Source organism: Bos javanicus, chromosome 17 (assembly GCF_032452875.1).
Source record: "Bos javanicus breed banteng chromosome 17, ARS-OSU_banteng_1.0, whole genome shotgun sequence".
NCBI classification, from domain to species: Eukaryota; Metazoa; Chordata; class Mammalia; order Artiodactyla; family Bovidae; genus Bos; species Bos javanicus.
Genome location: NC_083884.1, coordinates 46,661,677 through 46,678,993, shown reverse-complemented (window position 1 = coordinate 46,678,993; position 17,317 = coordinate 46,661,677). Strand labels below are relative to the sequence as shown.

The following is a 17,317-nucleotide window of genomic DNA, read 5'->3' as shown; positions in this document are numbered from 1 at the left end:
CTCGAGCACTTAGTTGCCCTGTGGCATGGGGGAGCTTCCGAGACCAGGGGTTGAACCTGTGTCTCTTGCATTGCAAGGTGGATTCTTAACCACCGGACCACCAGGGAAGTCCCATGGCTACATCTTTGGTTTTGGATGTCTTTCTGATTGTGGGCATTCATAACTGACCACATGGGGTCTTTGAATAGAATCCTTGGGATGGGAGGGGCTCAAGAAGATGGTCTCCCCACCACTGGACTGTGTTCCAGTGTCATCTTGCTGGAAGGGAAGGGTCCAGGTTCCCTGTCTGTCCCAGCCCAGTGATTCACAACCCTCTGTATTTTATGTCTAACTAGTCCACAGGGTGATGGAAATCCATTTCTTTTGCTTTTTTATTTATTTGAAATTGGTGCAAGCTTGTATGAAATCATCTTTTTATATGATGTTTTGCCTGAAGGGTGTTTCCAAGCAATTTAGACTATAAATAGAAAAATAATTTGATCTGTGAAAATCCATACAATCTCCCCATTTGGCTGATTTATTACACCTTTATCTTTCCAGAAACATTCCTACTCACAGCGTTCTCAGTGTCTCTTAGTTTGTGTCTGAAACTGGTAGATTTTTGTTAAAAAAAAAACCGAATAGGCCTTCCTGAAGGTGAACGAAGTGACCATGTTTCAGTCCTTAATTAAGTATTATTATTATTTCTTTTTTTCCAGGAGAGCAGCTTTCGCTGTCTTCAACATCACCCAGCTTCTCCGTGACACCCACAGTGAACACCATGGTGAGCAGATGTGTTTAGTTTTGCCCCCCATCTTGGTGATGTCTTTTTGCTTGGACTATGTGCCAGGAGAGTGGGGATCCCATTAGACTGACTGGCTCTGTCTTGGTAGCCAGCGTTAGCACTAATTCTTGATGCTCAACATGACTAAAGGGAAGACCCTTGGCTCCCCGTGACCTGTAGCCTCAGGTGCCCACATGGAGTCAACAAGACTTACCAGGGATCACCCAACATGAGGCTGTTTCTTGGTGCACTTGGCACCATGACTGGAGAGCGAGAAGGAGGTGGCCTGGACACTTAGCTTCTCTCTGCACCATCTTCTTCTGATGTTTGAGGAAGGGTCCATTCCTTTAGAAAGTGTTCCCTTCTGATATGAGCATTTGTAATCAATCAATTTTCCTTCCATGAGAACTTTAATGTAATAGTGAAGGAACAGACTCAGAACCACCTGTTTGGGTTCAAATCCCAGTTCTCTCATTTATTTCTGCATAAGCCTCTCCATGCTTAGTTTCATCTATCAATCGCGTGTGTATTTCATGAGGTTGTTGTAAGGATGAAACGTTAATATATGTTAAATGGTCACAAGAGCATATAGGAAGTGCTGTCATCATGATTATTATGGTGTGAGAAGTATGAGGCCCAAAGGACAGACTGAACTTCTGTAGACATCTTGGCTTTAGTTCTTAACAGGAACTTGTGTCACTGATTTCTTCAGGCGCCCACCGATGCCTACCATCCCATCATAACCAACTTGACAGAGGAGAGGAAAAACTTCCGGCGTCCTGGAGTTGTTCTGAGTTACCTTCAAAATATGTCCCTCAGCTTACCCAATAAATCCCTCTCAGAGGAGACGGCATTCAACCTCACCAAGGTAAAGGCTATGTGATTTCTGTGCCTAGTAGATCAGGGATGGCAAACTGCCAGACCATGGCTGACAAGTGTGTCTTGTTTGACCTACATGGAGCTGAAAAAATCAGAAGCTTTTATATAGAAGCCTGGATTTCAGAATTCTCATGAATAGCCAGACGGCGTGGACTACACACTGTGTAGTCAGCTCTACACAGCTCGGTGGAACTTCCTTCAGATGAGACTCGACTCTTCATCTCCTTTTCCCAGTGTCCAGCCAGGCTGGCCTGTCTCTCCATCTGCCTGGTCCCTTCGCATGCCTAGTCGCTTTAGTCATGTCCAATTCTGTGACCCTATGGACTGCAACCCACCAGGTTCCTCTGTCTGTGGGATTCTCCAGGCAAGAATACTGGAGTGGGTTGCCAAAGCCCTCCTCCAGGGGATCTTCCTGACCCAGGGACCAAACCCAGGTCTGCATTGCAGAAAAATTCTTTACTGTTTGAGCCACCAGGGGAGCTCCACTTGACCCCTGTAGGCATTTGAATTTGCAACTCTGGCTCTAAACTCTGCTACCTCCCTTGGCAACAGCTAGAATGCAGAGTTGGGTCTTTGGCAGATTTAGCCATGGGGTCATAGTGTGACCCCAATGCTGTGACACGTATCTCAATGGGAATTCCCAAAGTTATTGAAAACACTTAGTGAATGCACTGTGTATGGCACGAGAACCAAGGTACTTTCTCTTTACATTCTCCTTAAGATCTTTCCAGGTCAAGGTAGAGGAGGATGCTGGGCTTGTATGCGCCTGATAACTTCAATCTCAGCACAGGGCTCTTGGCTGCTGATATCCAGAGAAAAGGAATGTGAGACTATTATACTTCAAAAGTGTAGATAAGGGTTAAAAGCAGGATGTATAGGGTCTGATTGCTGGGCTGAACATCTCTCTGCTGGTTACTTACTGTGCACCCTTGGTCAAGTTACTTTATATCTCTGCCTCACTTTGCTCATCTGAGATATGGGGAGATAATAGTACTTACTTTATTGGGTTCTTAGAAGGCTCCTATGTGCATAGTATGACTCTGGCACTTTTTAAGAGTTCTCAATCCTTCCTGGTTTCCTTGCTGATGACAAACCCAAAGAAGCAGCCAAAGAAGCACGGGAAAGCGTGTGTTCATTAAACAAGACGTCTTGATTTGCTAGGAGGCATTTGTCCCAGTAGCTCTCCTGCCCAGGTGAGAGAAGCAAGAGTAAGCCTTCTCAGATTTTGTTCATTCATTCATAGAATGTGGTAAGTTCTGGGGATCCAGGATGACCAAGAACTACTTCCTGCTTCCAAGAGGCTCAGGACTGAGAGGGTGAAGATGGACCATGGAGTCTGAAAAGTGTCCTGAGCTGCAGCCGCTCAGTGACTCTGGAGTCAGGCAAGCCTGGGTTTAACCCTTAGATCTACGCTGTTTTCAAGCCTCAGTTTCCAAGTCTGTGACATAGGGATACTTCGATGACCCAAGTCTGTCTCTGTTAGAATGGTTTTGGTTGCAAGTAAGCAGTAATATGACCAAGTATTGTTAAAATAGGGGCATTTAATTGCTTCACTCCAGGTTTGATTACTTCAGTCTTTCAGCAGGCGTCTAGGTGGCAATTGCAGTTCCCTTGGCATTCTATTCTATTTCCAAGTGACTTAAATGGCTCCAAACACCACACCTCACTGACAAAGACCAGGAGGAAAGGGAAAGGCAGGGGGCACTTCTGTCTTTTCAGGGCAGGAAATTCTTTCCCGTGGTTCCCCTGCAGTTCCCCTGACATGACCACGCCTAGACCAATCACCAGCCAAGGGAACGGAACTGGCTTGGTGGCTCAGCCAATCATATGGAGAAATGGGCGGGGCCAAGACAGCCCTGTATAAGCACTTCCAGGCTTCCTGCAGGAAGCACTTCGGGTTCTTCAATTGAGCTCAGTGGGTGGGAGTGAGGCTACCCAGAGGGAGGGTTGAGGCCCTTCTATAGTCTTGCAGGGATGTCTATATGGGAACATAAAATTCCATGCAAGTCTACACAGGAAACTGTTAAAGCTGGGTGATTTACTCTTTCAATTCCCCTGTTTCCCCTCAGATACATTGGACAGTGTCAGAGGTAGCAAAATCAAATGCATTCAGGAGCCAGAGGAACAAAGTAAATGGATATTAGGTCGGACAGACAAGAAGGAGGAGGAGAGACTGTGGCTCACCGGGAATACCCACCCATGGGGAGTAGCAGTGAGCTTCTAGAGAGCCTCCTGATTTTAACCATTATGTTTACTTCTTCTGATTTCGCAAGCAAAGCAAAAACCCAGAATTTTAAAATGGAATCTCACCCATTAAAAAAAAAGAAGAGTGGGCAGCTAACAAATTTAAAAGCAGTTGTGTACAAACCAAATAAAAGACCTTTATGAATCGGATGCAGCCTGTGGCTCATCAGTTTTAAACCTCTGGTGGGGGCCGTGTGGGGATGGATACTTGACTCTGAGTGTCCTGTAGAGGAATCATGTGGATTTACCCCAAACCCCACCAATTGGGATTGAATGAGAAATAAAAATCTTTGGCATTCATTAGCCAATTTCCCACGATGTTTTGACTTCTCACCACCAATAGTTGAACAAGAAAGTGAAAAGGAATTTCTTATGCTGGGTAATAAGGTGGCCATTAGCCACACGTGGCTCTTGAATACTTGAACTGTGGCCAGTTCAAATCAAAGTGTAAATACACACTGGAGCTCTAAGTTTAGTGTAACAGATGAATGTAAAATATCAAACTGGTGATTCTTATATTGATTGCATGTTGAAGCGATATTTTAGCTATATTTGGCTAAGTAAAATATATTATTAAAAAGTAATTTCACCTGTTTTCTTTTAACTTTTAAAAATGTGGCCACTAGAAAATCTAAAACAAAAATTTGGCTTGCATTATATTTCTATTCAAATGAACTGCTCTAGATCAGGAGTCAGCGATGTAAATACTTGCCACTGACTAATGAGTGTCACCTGGAGCAAATAAGATACCATCTATCAAAGTGCTTTGTAAATATAACCTGATGCACTGATGAGAGCTATTTTCGTTTACTGCTGTATATATGCAAAACCCAGCCTGTGGTTGATGGAGATGAGAAAATGAAAGGTCTTATGATTTTGAGGCTTAAGAATATATGCTAAGCAGTGTCATCCTGTCTGCCTTTAGACTTTCTTAAACACCGTGGGAGAGGTTCTTCGTTTGCCCAGCTGGACTGCTGTATCAGAGGTAAGAGAAAAGAACATTTTGGTCTTCAGAAGTACCTTGGGAACCATTTTGTCTTCCTTGAAGTGGCATAAATATGGCCCAGTTCACATCTATAAGAGAAATGATGCATCTCTCAGTCATGACATCTGGGATATTAGAGCTCATTTTGACAGGATATGTGATTAATTTTCAATGCTGTGTTTTCTCTGTGGATCAGAGCTCTGCAAACATCAGTACATGGTGCTGTCCTCAACACAGAGCAGGGAAATGGTTGGATTTCTTCATGAGGAATGTATGCTTGTTTATCATTTTAGTAGTTTTTTTTTTTTACCATCACATTGTCGTTGAATGATAATAAAACATATTTGATTAAAGATCACTGTATTAAATGAGAAAAGTCAAACGTGTGACAATATACACTTCATGATTATGAATGATTATATGTAGAAATCAAAGCAGCTTCTCCTTTTCTCTGTACTCTAAAGAATTAGGAGAATGAAATGCTTTCTCTTTTCTTTTTAAAAATAACTTTCCTGATTTTACTTATTTAAGAAATAAAACAAGTGAATATGTTTGGAGTAGTTAGAAAATGCAGATAAATACATATAAAATAAAAATCACCTGAAATTCTCAGACTGAGTGATAATGATTTTTCATATTCTTATATATATGTGAAAGTGAAAATGGAGTCGCTCAGTCATGTCTGATTCTTTGCGACCCCATGGACTATAGCCTACCAGGCTCCTCCATCCATGGGATTTTCCAGGCAAGAGTACAGGAGCGTGTTGCCATTTCCTTCTCCAGGGGATCTTCCTGACCCAGGGATCGAACCTGGGTCTCCTGCATTGTAGGCAGATGCTTTTACCGTCTGAGCTACCAGGGAAGTCCTATATATATATATATATATATATATATATATATATATACACACACACATATATATATATGTATTTCTTACAATCTAGTTTTCAGTTCTCTTATATGTGTATAATAGAAATTTCTCTCTCTCTTTTTTGGCCACAACATGTGGTTTGTGGGATTTTAGTTCCCTGACCAGAGATTGAACCTGCGCCCTTGGTAGTGAGAGCACAGAGTCTTAACCACTGGATTGCCAGGGAATTATATATAATTATATACAATTCTTATGTGCATATATATTCTATAAATATGCTATCTGAATTTACCAGTTTCTCTTTATTTAGGATCTTTCCTAATGATGTTAAGCATTCTTCAGCAATGCTGTATAAGCAGGCTAGGTTAGGCTATGTCGCAGTAACAAATGGACTATCCATCCCAGTGGCTCCATGCAGTGGACATTTCGTTCTCACCCATGCCAAATATGATGTGAGCCCAGGGAGCCTCTTCTCTGCCCAGTGACCTGGTTCCTGGCTCTGCCCATTTTCTGAGGCTACTGTTTCAACATGTGACTTCCTGGGTTGCCCAGCAGGGGTGGAGAAGCGGGGAAGAGGAGAACTCTTGACTATCTTGCCTGGAAGGGCTGCAAGCACACCATTGTTTAAAGTACTCCTTCTCCTGAACTCCTATAATGTTTAAAACTTATCTGCCAGTTTGTGGCAGAATGACCTCTCCTTCTTATTATGAGTGAGATTGCTCCAAGATTTACACCTGAACTTTTTATTTGAACAGCTTCAAATAGAATGGGATGAGACTTCACAGTGGCAAAGGAAGAGAAAAACAGTCATGAACTTAAGATCAATATAATATTCCCTAGAAACAAATTGTGTTTTAAAAGACACAGTCCTCCACAGTTGATGATTTCCAGGGGGACGGAACTGCCACCTAGAAAGCTCCCAGAAGATGGCCAAGGAGGACCTGAGCAAATATACTTTCAGCATCATTTCACATGAACTTTTTCTGAATGCTCTGCCACAAAATATGAATAATCATGAAACTATTCAGACTCAGGCAGGCTCTACTGTGCGTTTAAGGGAAGGTATGAATCAGCCATACCCAACAGAACTGCATGCCAGAAACACAGATTTTCATGTGCTTAACTGTGCTTGGCTGATTGAAGTCAGGCCATGGGCCTGAAAGGAAATATCTAAAATTGGCCTCCATGTTCTATTTCCAGCTCATTAGACTCTTATGGAGCATATGTTTGTGAGAGAACGCCTGGGACACTTAGCAACAGATGGATGCTTTTTTCAGAAGGGCGGGAAGGAGAGAGGGGTGTGATGGCAGAGATTCACACACCACACCCTCAGGGGAACTGAGATGCCCCCTCCCTGCTAGACGTGTGTCTGAGGATAAGGAGCAATCAGCCCAGTCTGAGCGGGCTGCAGAGATACAAGGTGTCCTGGAGGGACTCCCTGCCTCCTTGGGGGCAGCGCCCACTAGGATCACCTCTGCTTTGCGGACTCAGAGTGGAGAGGCCCTTGGAAAAAGGAAGAGACACACCAGGCTTGTCAGGGAGGCCAGGGGTGACTTGGGGTGCTGGCACCTCCAAAGTACCCTCCCCTTTGTGGAGATTAGGACAGAACTGCTGTCTTCATCCTGGAGGGTGTTGGGAGCAATGAACCCCCTCCTCATGAAGCAGAAGAGGATGGAGTAGGGGGTGCAGATCAGAGAGATGCCAAGGTCCGCAGTGAGTTCAGAGTGGACCCAGGACCAGGTCCGGTTACTCTGTGTCTGAGTGTGGAAGCCTTGGAGCTGATGCTCTGGTGATGCTCTGGGGTCAACCTCAGCCAGTATTCACGTTGTGTGAGCTCTGCTGGGCTGGGTGACCTCAGCGGTCAGACCTCCGCGCCTGTGAAATGGGTCAGCGGTGTGACTGTTTCTCCTCTCATCTGGTCGTCGTGAGGCCAGAGCTTGGCCGGAAACATCACTCAGCCAATGCTGGGTGTCCTCCTTTGCAGGAATGTTGACAGTGAACTTGAAGCTTGATCTTGTGCGTTTGTGCGTTTGATGCCTCCGACTCATGCATGTGCTTAGTGAGCGCCATCTTCACGTCTCCTTCCTGTCGTGATGTTGTTTCAGGACAGCGCTGTGGTGCCAGGCTTGATAGACACCATCGACACCGTCATGAGCCACATAACTTACAACCTGCAGGCCAGCAAGCCCCAGGTCGCCATCGTGGGTTCCTCGTCCATGGCAGGTAGCTCAGCAGTGGGGGTGTGGGTGAGGCTGGCTGTGTGGCAGGCGAGGGCGGGTGGAAGCAGCGGGTGCAGGCAATGCCACCTGCTTGTTGAATTTTGCTGCACTCCTGCATTTTCTTCCGTGTGCCCAGGTACACACAAACCTCACATGCCATCAGTGGAGATGCTCCTCTTCATTGTCCTAAACTACATTGTCTGATGTGCAGTGACATTTTGGAGGAAGACAGAGTTAGCTCGGAACAACCATGCTCAGCTGGGATGTACACACAGGACCACGGGAGCCTTTGAGACTGACTTAAGGGCCAGATTCATCTCGGGTGACAGCTGTCTCAGTGCAGGGCAGGAGATGAGCAGCAGCAGCCCCTGGAGTGTCTGTGGGGTACCAGGTTCCCTAGGGTCAGCTGCAGGTTTCTCCAAGATATTGGTCACATGGTCTCCTACAAGTGGACATCATGGTTCTTGATATTTTCAGAGTCTGTGTCTAGGGAGCATGTGTGCATGCTAAGTTGCTCATTCATGTCCGACTCTTTGCGACCCCATGGATTATAGCCTGCCAGATTTCACTGTCCATGGGAGTTTCCAGGCAAGAATACTGGACTGGGTTGCCATTTACTCCTCCACGGGATCTTCCTGACCCAGGGATCTGACCTGCATCTCCTGTGTTGGAAGGCGGGTTCTTTACCACTAGCGCCTCCCGGGAAACTTGGTACCCTAATACTTTATCACCAGAGCCACACTTCTGGAAAGGAAGCTTCATTCACTCACTTGGGTTGGCTTTAATGGGAGTTTGTCGGCTAAGGCAGGTCCCTCCATGTGGTGATGCTTTTGCCTCACTTAGAAGATGAATGTCATGGGCATTTCATTTTCCTGTGTTTTGTGGGGTCCCCAGTGAGGAGGAGGAGCCCCTCAGCACCAGGGTCTCCCTGCCAGATTGGATGCAGTCAGTGCTGAGGCATCTTAAGCTGAGGGGCTGCCCTGAGGGCAGAGGGGTCACCTCAGGCCAGGAGCCCCACCCACCCCCACACGCAGCGGGTGGCAGTCAGACAGGTCTGCCACATGGTCACAATTACTGCTCTGGACACTCATTTTTTAGGTTCTTATTTCCTAAAGGTAATTACGCTCCCCAGGAGAGCTCATTCTGTCAAAAAAAAGCAAAAGCAGATGGGATTTTACAGCCCAGTTTCCTGCCCTGGAGTTGACTGACTACAGCGTCCTCTCTCTGGCTTGTTTTAGACTTTTCAGTGGCCAAAGTGCTCCCCAAGACCATGAATTCCTCCCACTACCGCTTCCCAGCCCGGGGGCAGAACTACATTGAGATCCCCCACGAGGCTTTCCACAGCCAAGGTGAGTGCAGCTTGGGACCCTTGCAGAGGGACTCAGCCTGTGAGCTGTGACCTGGCTGAGGGGCTGCCCCAGCCCTCCTCCCTGTGCCGATGGGGCCAGGTTTCCATGGTGGGAACACCATGTGTCATTGATGCTCCTGAGATGTCTTCATAATGCAGACTACAATCCAGCCTTGTGCACTGGGACTGAGGAGGCAGGCTGGCAATCTGCACTCTACACTTGCTCACTGGAGGATTCTTAGTGGACCATGAGCTGATGTGGCCACCTCCCCTCCCTGCTGGGGTGGCCTCTGGCTGGGTGGCTGGGTGAGGGATTTTATCTGCTCAGGAGTCTGGGGTTCTCCTCCTGGGAAGTTGAAGTCAAGGATAGTGATGGGACAGCAGCCAAGGTGATCTCAATTACTCTCTAGGGGGACCCAGGTGGCTCTGGCCATTTTTGCTATCATGACTGTCCCCCTGCCCCTTGAAAGATGACTGTGCCTCTGCAGGCATGTCACTCTGTCCCAGGGACCTTGGGAAGTCAAGGGAGTTGTAGATTCTCGGCACCTGACCATCTGGCCACGCTCTTCCCATTCTGCCTTCAAGACTGAGGACCAGTCTGGGTGGTGGTCCCCTCTCCAGCTCGGGGCTCTCACTCCCCAGCCCTTGGGAGCTGACCTCTGCTCCCTGTACCCTCTAGTTTGCTTTGTGAAGGGTGCTCAGGGATGTCGGGGTGTCCCTCTTTCAGGGGACTGTCCTCCCACACTCGGAGTGAATTGTAGAAGGGAGAGGTCCAGGGGCAATGCCAGGGTTGACCTAATGCATACCACTGCACGTGGGGTCTCATCTCATGTGCCCGCATGACTGTCAGAATCAGCAAGATCACAGCCTCGTGTGGTCTGCCCACATGGAAACTTCTCACACTTGGCAGTAGAACTAACTGGTCACAAGCACCCACTCCGTGGCTGAAATTCCTGGGCTCGAATCCCAGTTCAGCCACTCAACTGGGCAAGTTACTGAACCTGCCTGGCCTCCGTTTCCTCATCTGTGACTTAGGGGACAGTCTTAGTATCTGCCCCAATATTTTGTGGTGAGCATTAGAAGAGACAGCTCTTACACCAGTACCTGGCCCGTCGTAAATGTGACGTGAATTGTTAATATATATTCCTGAAATTTCAACACACTCAACAGATATCCTGAAGAACTCAGGAAGCATTGTGGGACTTGCTCCTCCCAACCTCCTATTAAGCTAGCAGAGGGAGGTAACAGAATGGATGATTCCTGTTTCCAAGTTGGAATAGCACAGAGAGGTGGGACCCAGCAGAAGGAGTGCCAGGTGTCTGGGTGACTTGTAAATCCTGCATCCGCTGCCTCACTGGAGTGCTGAGATTGCTGTAAATACTGCAAGCACAGATAGCCCCTGACATACGCTCATGGCTGCAGTGCTCTTGCCTGGAACCGCCAACCACAGCTCGACCGGGCTCTGCCTTCGGAGGTGCGTGGTGTTCCTGGAATGTCTCCCCGCCCAGCCACCCACTCTCCGCCAAGAGTTGTAGCATCTATGTGTCCAGAGCTGGCTCGGGGCGGAGCAGGGAGTGGTTGCCGTGGTTGCATTCACAGTTGAAGGGTGGAGTGGAATCTCTTCTCAAACTCTGTCCTCGTAGTCAGTTCTGCCCCTGAATGTCCCTCCCCTTGCCCTTGAGGAGCTGCTGGGTTCCCAGGTCTGAGGTCTACACTGTGTGTTGCTGGGCAAGCACTTTTGATGGGGGTTTTGTGTTTCTCTTGTTTATCACTGGGGATGCTGACAGATGTCTGGTCGTCTGCTCTTTCCCCAGCCTGGACCACCATCGTGGGGCTTCTCTACCATTCGGTGCACTATTACTTGAGCAACATCCAGCCGGCGAGCACCAAGTGAGTTTCTGGGGACCATGTAGCATGGAGTGGGGAGGTGGTGCCTGTTTGCTGGGTAGCAGATCACTGGGACACCCCCACCTCCCTGCCACCAGAGGCTCATGCAGTATTGTTATCAGAGAACTTGTGGTGCCAGTGCCTGGTGCTTCTCTGTTCGAGCAAAAGAAGAAGATGCAGGGATGCCTACACTGGGGCTTCAGCAAGCCTCAGGGGCCTGGGCTGATAGTGCAGTGGTCAGGAGCACCGGCTGAGTGACCATTCCACTTGGAACTGTGTGACCTTGGACAAGTCAGTTAACCCCTCTGAGCCTCAGTTTCCACTTTTGTAGAATGGGAAACGAGCAGCACATGCCTACATCAGTCAAGACTGTGTTGGATATAACAGCTTAGACAGAAGGGAACTGAGGGCTCATGGGACTAAGAAGGGCAGGAGTAGTCAGCTTCGAGCATGGCTGGATCCAGGGACCCAGAAGATAGTGCTTTGACCTGGTCTTTCCTTTCCCTGCCTCTGCTCTCCTCCATGTCAACTCATTTCCTGGCAAGCCCCTTCATAGAGGCATTGCTGGCTCCCGTAGATTCAGACCCACATGGGTTTGGGTCCTGAGATCTCAAGAAGGAAAGTAATTGTCTTTCATGAATGAAAAGTCAGTTTCATTAGAAATCTAGGGAAGATTGTGATTGGCCAACTTGGGTCACGTGCCCATCCTGGCCCCAGTCATGGCGCGAGAGGATCCTGCTCTCTCATTGGCCAGGTCTGTTCACATGACCTTCTAGGATTTGGGGGTGGATCAGCTGTACTGAGACCACAGGGAGGGGCTGGTTCCCCCAGCAAAGATTAGGCGTGGGACCTGTTCCTCCCTTTCAAGGGGTCCCTTGGAGGGGACAGGGAAGCAGAGCCTAGGGCCGGGGCAGAGAAATTGCCAATGAGGTATGAACCCAAGAGCCCAAGGGGCCCATTTGTACAGTTAATGTTTGGAAGGCAAAGCCGTTTCTGTTGGCCGAAGATCCGCCCTAGACAGGGGCCCTGCAGAGGGCAGCAGGCAGGCTCTGGTCCATCTGTCTTCCCGGGTGTCTGGCACAGCACCCGGCCCAGAGTGGAGGCTCTGAAAAGGTTCCTGGAGACAGAGCTGTGCATCTCAGAGGGAGCCGCGCAGCGCCTCCACCCCTGGCCCCAACGAGGCCCCGTTTGGCTGCCCTGCGAGGACCACGCCTGGAAGAGCTGATAGTATGAGAGAGCGTGTTCCTGCAAGCTCACTATCTCTGCTGATGGGAAGGCGCTGCGGGGGCGGGTTTCAGACACTGGTGCCGCTGCTGGGTATTTGGAGGCCTGTGTGATGGAAAGCAGGCAGCTATTTTTAACCGCCTACAGATAAACGAGAAATGATAAATACTTTCTAATGATGCAAATAGTCCTGTTATCGTGGGCTCTCTCAGAGGAAGACTCTTCTCCCATCTGATACCAGGGACCAGCTCTTGGTACAAAACCCTAGGCTAGGCCTGGGGGAAGCAGGCAGTCGTGGTTTCGCTGACTTGGAGGGAAGCCTTGTTCTGGGCGTGATTGCCGGGGAAAGCCTGCAGGTTGTCGGGTTCACTTTTAACCTGGCACCCTGGGTGTGCTTTCCAGAATTCTTCAGGAAAGTCACAAACGAAGCAACTGGCTTTCCTCGGAAATATGCCCTCTAGACTATTTGAGGGAAATTTCTCCAAACCCAAGAGTATGAATGAATAGTGGACCCAGCCTTAGCCCCAATTTATATATTTACCTCTCTCACTGCTGAAGGTTCAGACTGAAACAGACTTTTCAGTGAAATCGATAAAAATGTATATTCCTGGGGATGGCCAAATCCTTCTGTGGGTTGGAGTAAGGGTGTGGGGAGGACCATGTTTATACCACATCTGCAGCGCCCCTCATCCTTGGAAAAGGGGACAAAGGCAGAACTGAGGGTTACACACAGAGAAGGCGATGGCACCCCACTCCAGTACTCTTGCCTGGAAAATCCATGGACAGAGGACCCTGGTCGGCTGCAGTCCATGGGGTCGCTAAGAGTCGGACACAACTGAGCGACTTCACTTTCACTTTTCACTTTCATGCATCAGAGAAGGAAATGGCAACCCACTCCAGTGTTCTTGTCTGGAGAGTCCTAGGGACGGGGGAGCCTGGTGGGCTGCCTTCTATGGGGTCGCACAGAGTTGGACATGACTGAAGCAGCAGCAGCAGCAGAGGGTTACACATGGCAGTGGGTACTCTGATTCACTGTGACCAGAAACACACTCTCTCTGGGTGTTGGCAAAGTTTTGCATAAAGGTCCAGATGGTTAATATTTTTGGCTTTACCTGCTATACTGTTTCTGTCACATCTGCTGTGTAAAGGCAGCCCTGGACAATACATAAAGAAATGAGGGTGGCTGAGTGCCAATAAATCTTATTTACAAGGCCAGGCAGTACCTATGGTTTGCACAGCCCTGGTGGACACTGTTGTATCAGTGCTGGCCGCAGGGACGGGGACAAGGCTAAGTCTGCCCTGCTGTGGGGAGTCGAACCCCATTCTTAAAGCTTGACCACCAGGTGTGATTATCCTCCATCCTAAGCAGGGGTCTCCAACCTCCAGGATCTACTGCCTGATGATCTGAGGTAGAGCTGATGTAATAATAATATAAAGTGAACAATAAATGTAATACACTTGAATTATTCCAAGACCGTCCCTTAACCCCACCCCTTGTTCATGGAAAAATTGTCTTCTACAAAACTGTTCCCTGGTGCCAAAAATCTGATCCTAAGGGGTCCAACCCTCCCATCCCTCTCCTACTCTCGCTGCCCAGGGGTCTCCAGGCAGGACTCCCTGGAGCCTCAGGACCCAGGGCGCCATGATCTGCTCTCACACCCTCTGCAAGTTGTGGGCTGGGAGACTGACACAGGCAAAGAACCCCCCAACTCACAGCCCTCTACCCACTGAAACATGGACCTCTGAACTCTGCCAGCAATGAATACAAGTGTTCAGTTATTTTCCTGAAGTCAAAACAGAATGATTTTATGATGATGACCACTTATTTTTCAGGTGTTGGGTCTTCAGTTCTAAGGTTAACACGTGATGCAAAGATGTCTTGTTGTCAACATTAACCTCAGAAAGAATCACCCTGTGGGCTCATCAAGTGTGGTCCCTATATTTGTTGTCTTAGCTCCTGTAGCACAAGGTGGCACAGGGGTGATGCCAGCTGTGGTTCACACGCAGACTTGGAGCCAGGCTCCTGGCTTTTTACTCCCAGTTGGCCACCCCGCCCAGCTGGTGAACTTGACACAAGCCTGGTGGTCTCTCTGCCTGCTTGCTTCTTTCTAAGATAGGACGATTGTCCTGATTTCTGAGGACTTCTGTGAGCTCTGAGTTAATGGTTTAAGTAAAGCTTGGTGCCCTTGAACATATGTAAGCTCTTCCTTTGTCATTGCATAAGATGCTTGGCTGTTCTCCCATTCTCTGCCTTTAAGATAATTATCAAATTCCATGCACAATTAGAAGCAGATTAGTGCAATCGCCTTGATAATGTTCTGGTGTTCCCACTTGCTTGCACAGCTGACGTCATTCCACTTTAGTTTTGTGTGTTATTACCCTCACACATTTATGTTTTTTGGGTGTGAGGTTGAAAGGATGTGGTGGAATCGTGACATCCTTTAAACCTGCCTGGGGTGTGGAGTCAGCACATGAGATTAATGGGATAGGAGGGTGACAGGGCTGGATGGGCTCTTCCCCCCACCTGTCCTCTGTTGACCATTCGGGCCCCACTGATGTCTGCCCTGGGGCAATGACTGACCATCCACAGGTCCTGGATGGGGGTGTCCTTTGTCCCTGCATGGGCCTGGACACAAGGGATCCTCTGAGGTCCCTGTCTCTGGCCCAATAGTGATGAGAAATGTTCAGTTCATCTGCCATGTGGGCAGCTGGGACAGCTGTTCCTTCAAACCAGTGATCTGATCTGGACAGGGCGCAGAGTCACCTGCTCCTCCTCCATAGATGGGCCTGGGACTCAGAAGGGATGGGACTCCTTGACTTCAGGGCTGGGACTCGGGCCTCTGGATTTCAGCCTCTCAGTGATGGACTCACTTGTGCTTCAGAAGGATATGTTCCAGGGGGTAGACTTTAACTTTAATGTCTGCATTTCTTTTTACTTTTAATGCTATATGTTTTCATTTATTTTTGGCCATGCTGTGAGGCATGTGGGAGCTCCCTGGCCAGGAATTGAACCCTTGTGCCCTGCATTGGAAGCATGGTGTCTTAACTGCTGGTCCTCCAGGGAATTCCCGTCTTCACGTCTTTGTAAAGCCAAGCCATCCAGGTAGAAGGAAGGACAGGGTCAGAATCACTGTGTAGCAGCCCTCGGTATAGCAGCTGATTCGGGCAGTCATCCTCAATGCTGACACCCCTGGGCGAGGGATTGTGTGGAGACAGGGTTCTTCCCTGTTGTCCCACAAGGTACCTGTTAATCACTATGTGAGAACATCCTGGAGAGCAGAGACCACTTTAGTCAAGGGGTTATGCTCAGTCTCACGGGCATTGGGGCAGGCTGATGTACTGCATCCCCCGATAGGAGGCAGTGGCAAGAGTCATCCTGCCCCCAGATGCTCGGCCTGATGCTCCCCATGAAGAAACAGTCAAGGGCTGTTTCGTAAAGCCTCGGTTTGGACTGTCACACGTACATGCAGTGGAAGCAGTGACAGGAGCAGGGCCTGTTCCAGGTCAGAGGGGACTGGGAGGACATGGTGACTAAATGGATGCTGCCCCTTCCTTGACAGGAAAGCAGAGCTCTGACAGACACCCTGGGGACACTGAGGACGCTGGACTGTGGACCGGGCACCAGATCACGGGTTGAAGCTGGGTCAGATTTCTGAGCGTGGTGATGGATAGGGTGGTTATGTAGGAGGCAGTCTTTATTTTTAGAAGATACACTTAAAGTATTTAGAGGTGGAGTGTCATGATGTACTTTCTGATGATTCAGCAAAAAGAAGGTGTGTGTGTGTGTGTGTGTGTGTGTGTGTGTGTGTGTGTGAGAGAGAGAGAGAAAGAGAGAGAGAGATGCCAGACAAAGCAAAAATGGCAGAATGGTAGGAGCTGGGAATCTAGGTGCACTGTTCTAGCATTTTCTGTTGGCATGACTCTTGCAATGCAAGGTTTGGAGGGGAGGGTCTTGATTGGGGCAGAGATTCTGGTTCTTGCCATTGTCTCTTGAGAGGCCCCACTGAACTACTTTATTATATATTGGCTGTGCTGAATTTTCACTGCTGTGTGGGCTTTTTCTCCAGTTGCAGCGCATGGGCTTCTCGTGGCAGTGGCTTCTCTTGTTGGGGAGCATGGGCTCAAGGCCACGGGAGCATAATAGTTGCTTGCAGCATGTGGGATCCTCCAAGATCAGGGATCCAACCTGTGTCTCCAGCATTGGCAGGCAGATTCTTTATCACTGAAACACCAGGGAACTGCTTCTAGATACCAAGAACTTAGTGACTAAGCCACCTGAGCACCACGGAGGTCAGGTCCACCATCCTGGTGGGTGCTCTCTTTTTTGGTCTGTCAGTCAGAGGCTTCTCATACCACTTGAGAATTCTCCCAAGTCTCTCCAAGGCTCTCCCCCATGCCTCCATGTGCAGCATCTTTCAGATCTTTCAGGAGGTTTAAGTTTCCTTTGCTTAGCATTTCCTGTCCCCTCACTGCTCCCTCAAGCATCAGTGAGAATGCAGCTCTGATAGAGGATGGAGATAGACTCTGGAGTGAGCAGGACACCATGTTTGAGCAGGAACTTGCTAGAAAAGGAGTTCATTTACTATGGGATATTTCCAGTTTTACTTTTTGTATTAAATCTCCCTGTACAACCTGGTTTACCTGTTGCTGTTGTTCAGTCGGTCAGTCATGTCCAACTCGTTGCGACCCTATGGACTGCAGCACACCAAGCTTCCCTGTCCTTTACCATCTCCTAGAGTTTGCTCAAACTCATGTCCATTGATTCAGTGATGCTATCCAACCATCTCATCCTCTGTCACCCACTTCTCCTCCTGTCCTTGATCTTTCCCAGCATCAGGCTCTTTTCCAATGAATTGGCTCTTAACATCAGGTGGCCAAAGTATTGGAGCTTCTGCTT

The 17,317-nt window shown here is 48.4% G+C and overlaps 1 protein-coding gene and 1 non-coding gene across 3 annotated transcripts in view; one reads left to right on the top strand and one right to left on the bottom strand.

Annotated features, from left to right (window-relative positions):
- ADGRD1 (adhesion G protein-coupled receptor D1) overlaps window positions 1–17,317 on the top strand; it is a 176,890-nt gene that overhangs the window by 35,542 nt on the left and 124,031 nt on the right. For both annotated transcript variants that reach the window (XM_061384498.1, XM_061384499.1), the window contains 6 exons: window positions 699–763; window positions 1,476–1,631; window positions 4,812–4,871; window positions 7,848–7,965; window positions 9,200–9,310; window positions 11,124–11,199. In XM_061384498.1, the coding sequence (XP_061240482.1) occupies window positions 699–763; window positions 1,476–1,631; window positions 4,812–4,871; window positions 7,848–7,965; window positions 9,200–9,310; window positions 11,124–11,199 (586 nt within the window). The remainder of the gene's footprint in view (window positions 1–698; window positions 764–1,475; window positions 1,632–4,811; window positions 4,872–7,847; window positions 7,966–9,199; window positions 9,311–11,123; window positions 11,200–17,317) is intronic.
- On the bottom strand, window positions 5,660–5,733 carry TRNAC-ACA (transfer RNA cysteine (anticodon ACA)). Its single transcript has one exon. It is a non-coding gene; the product is annotated as a tRNA-Cys (tRNA).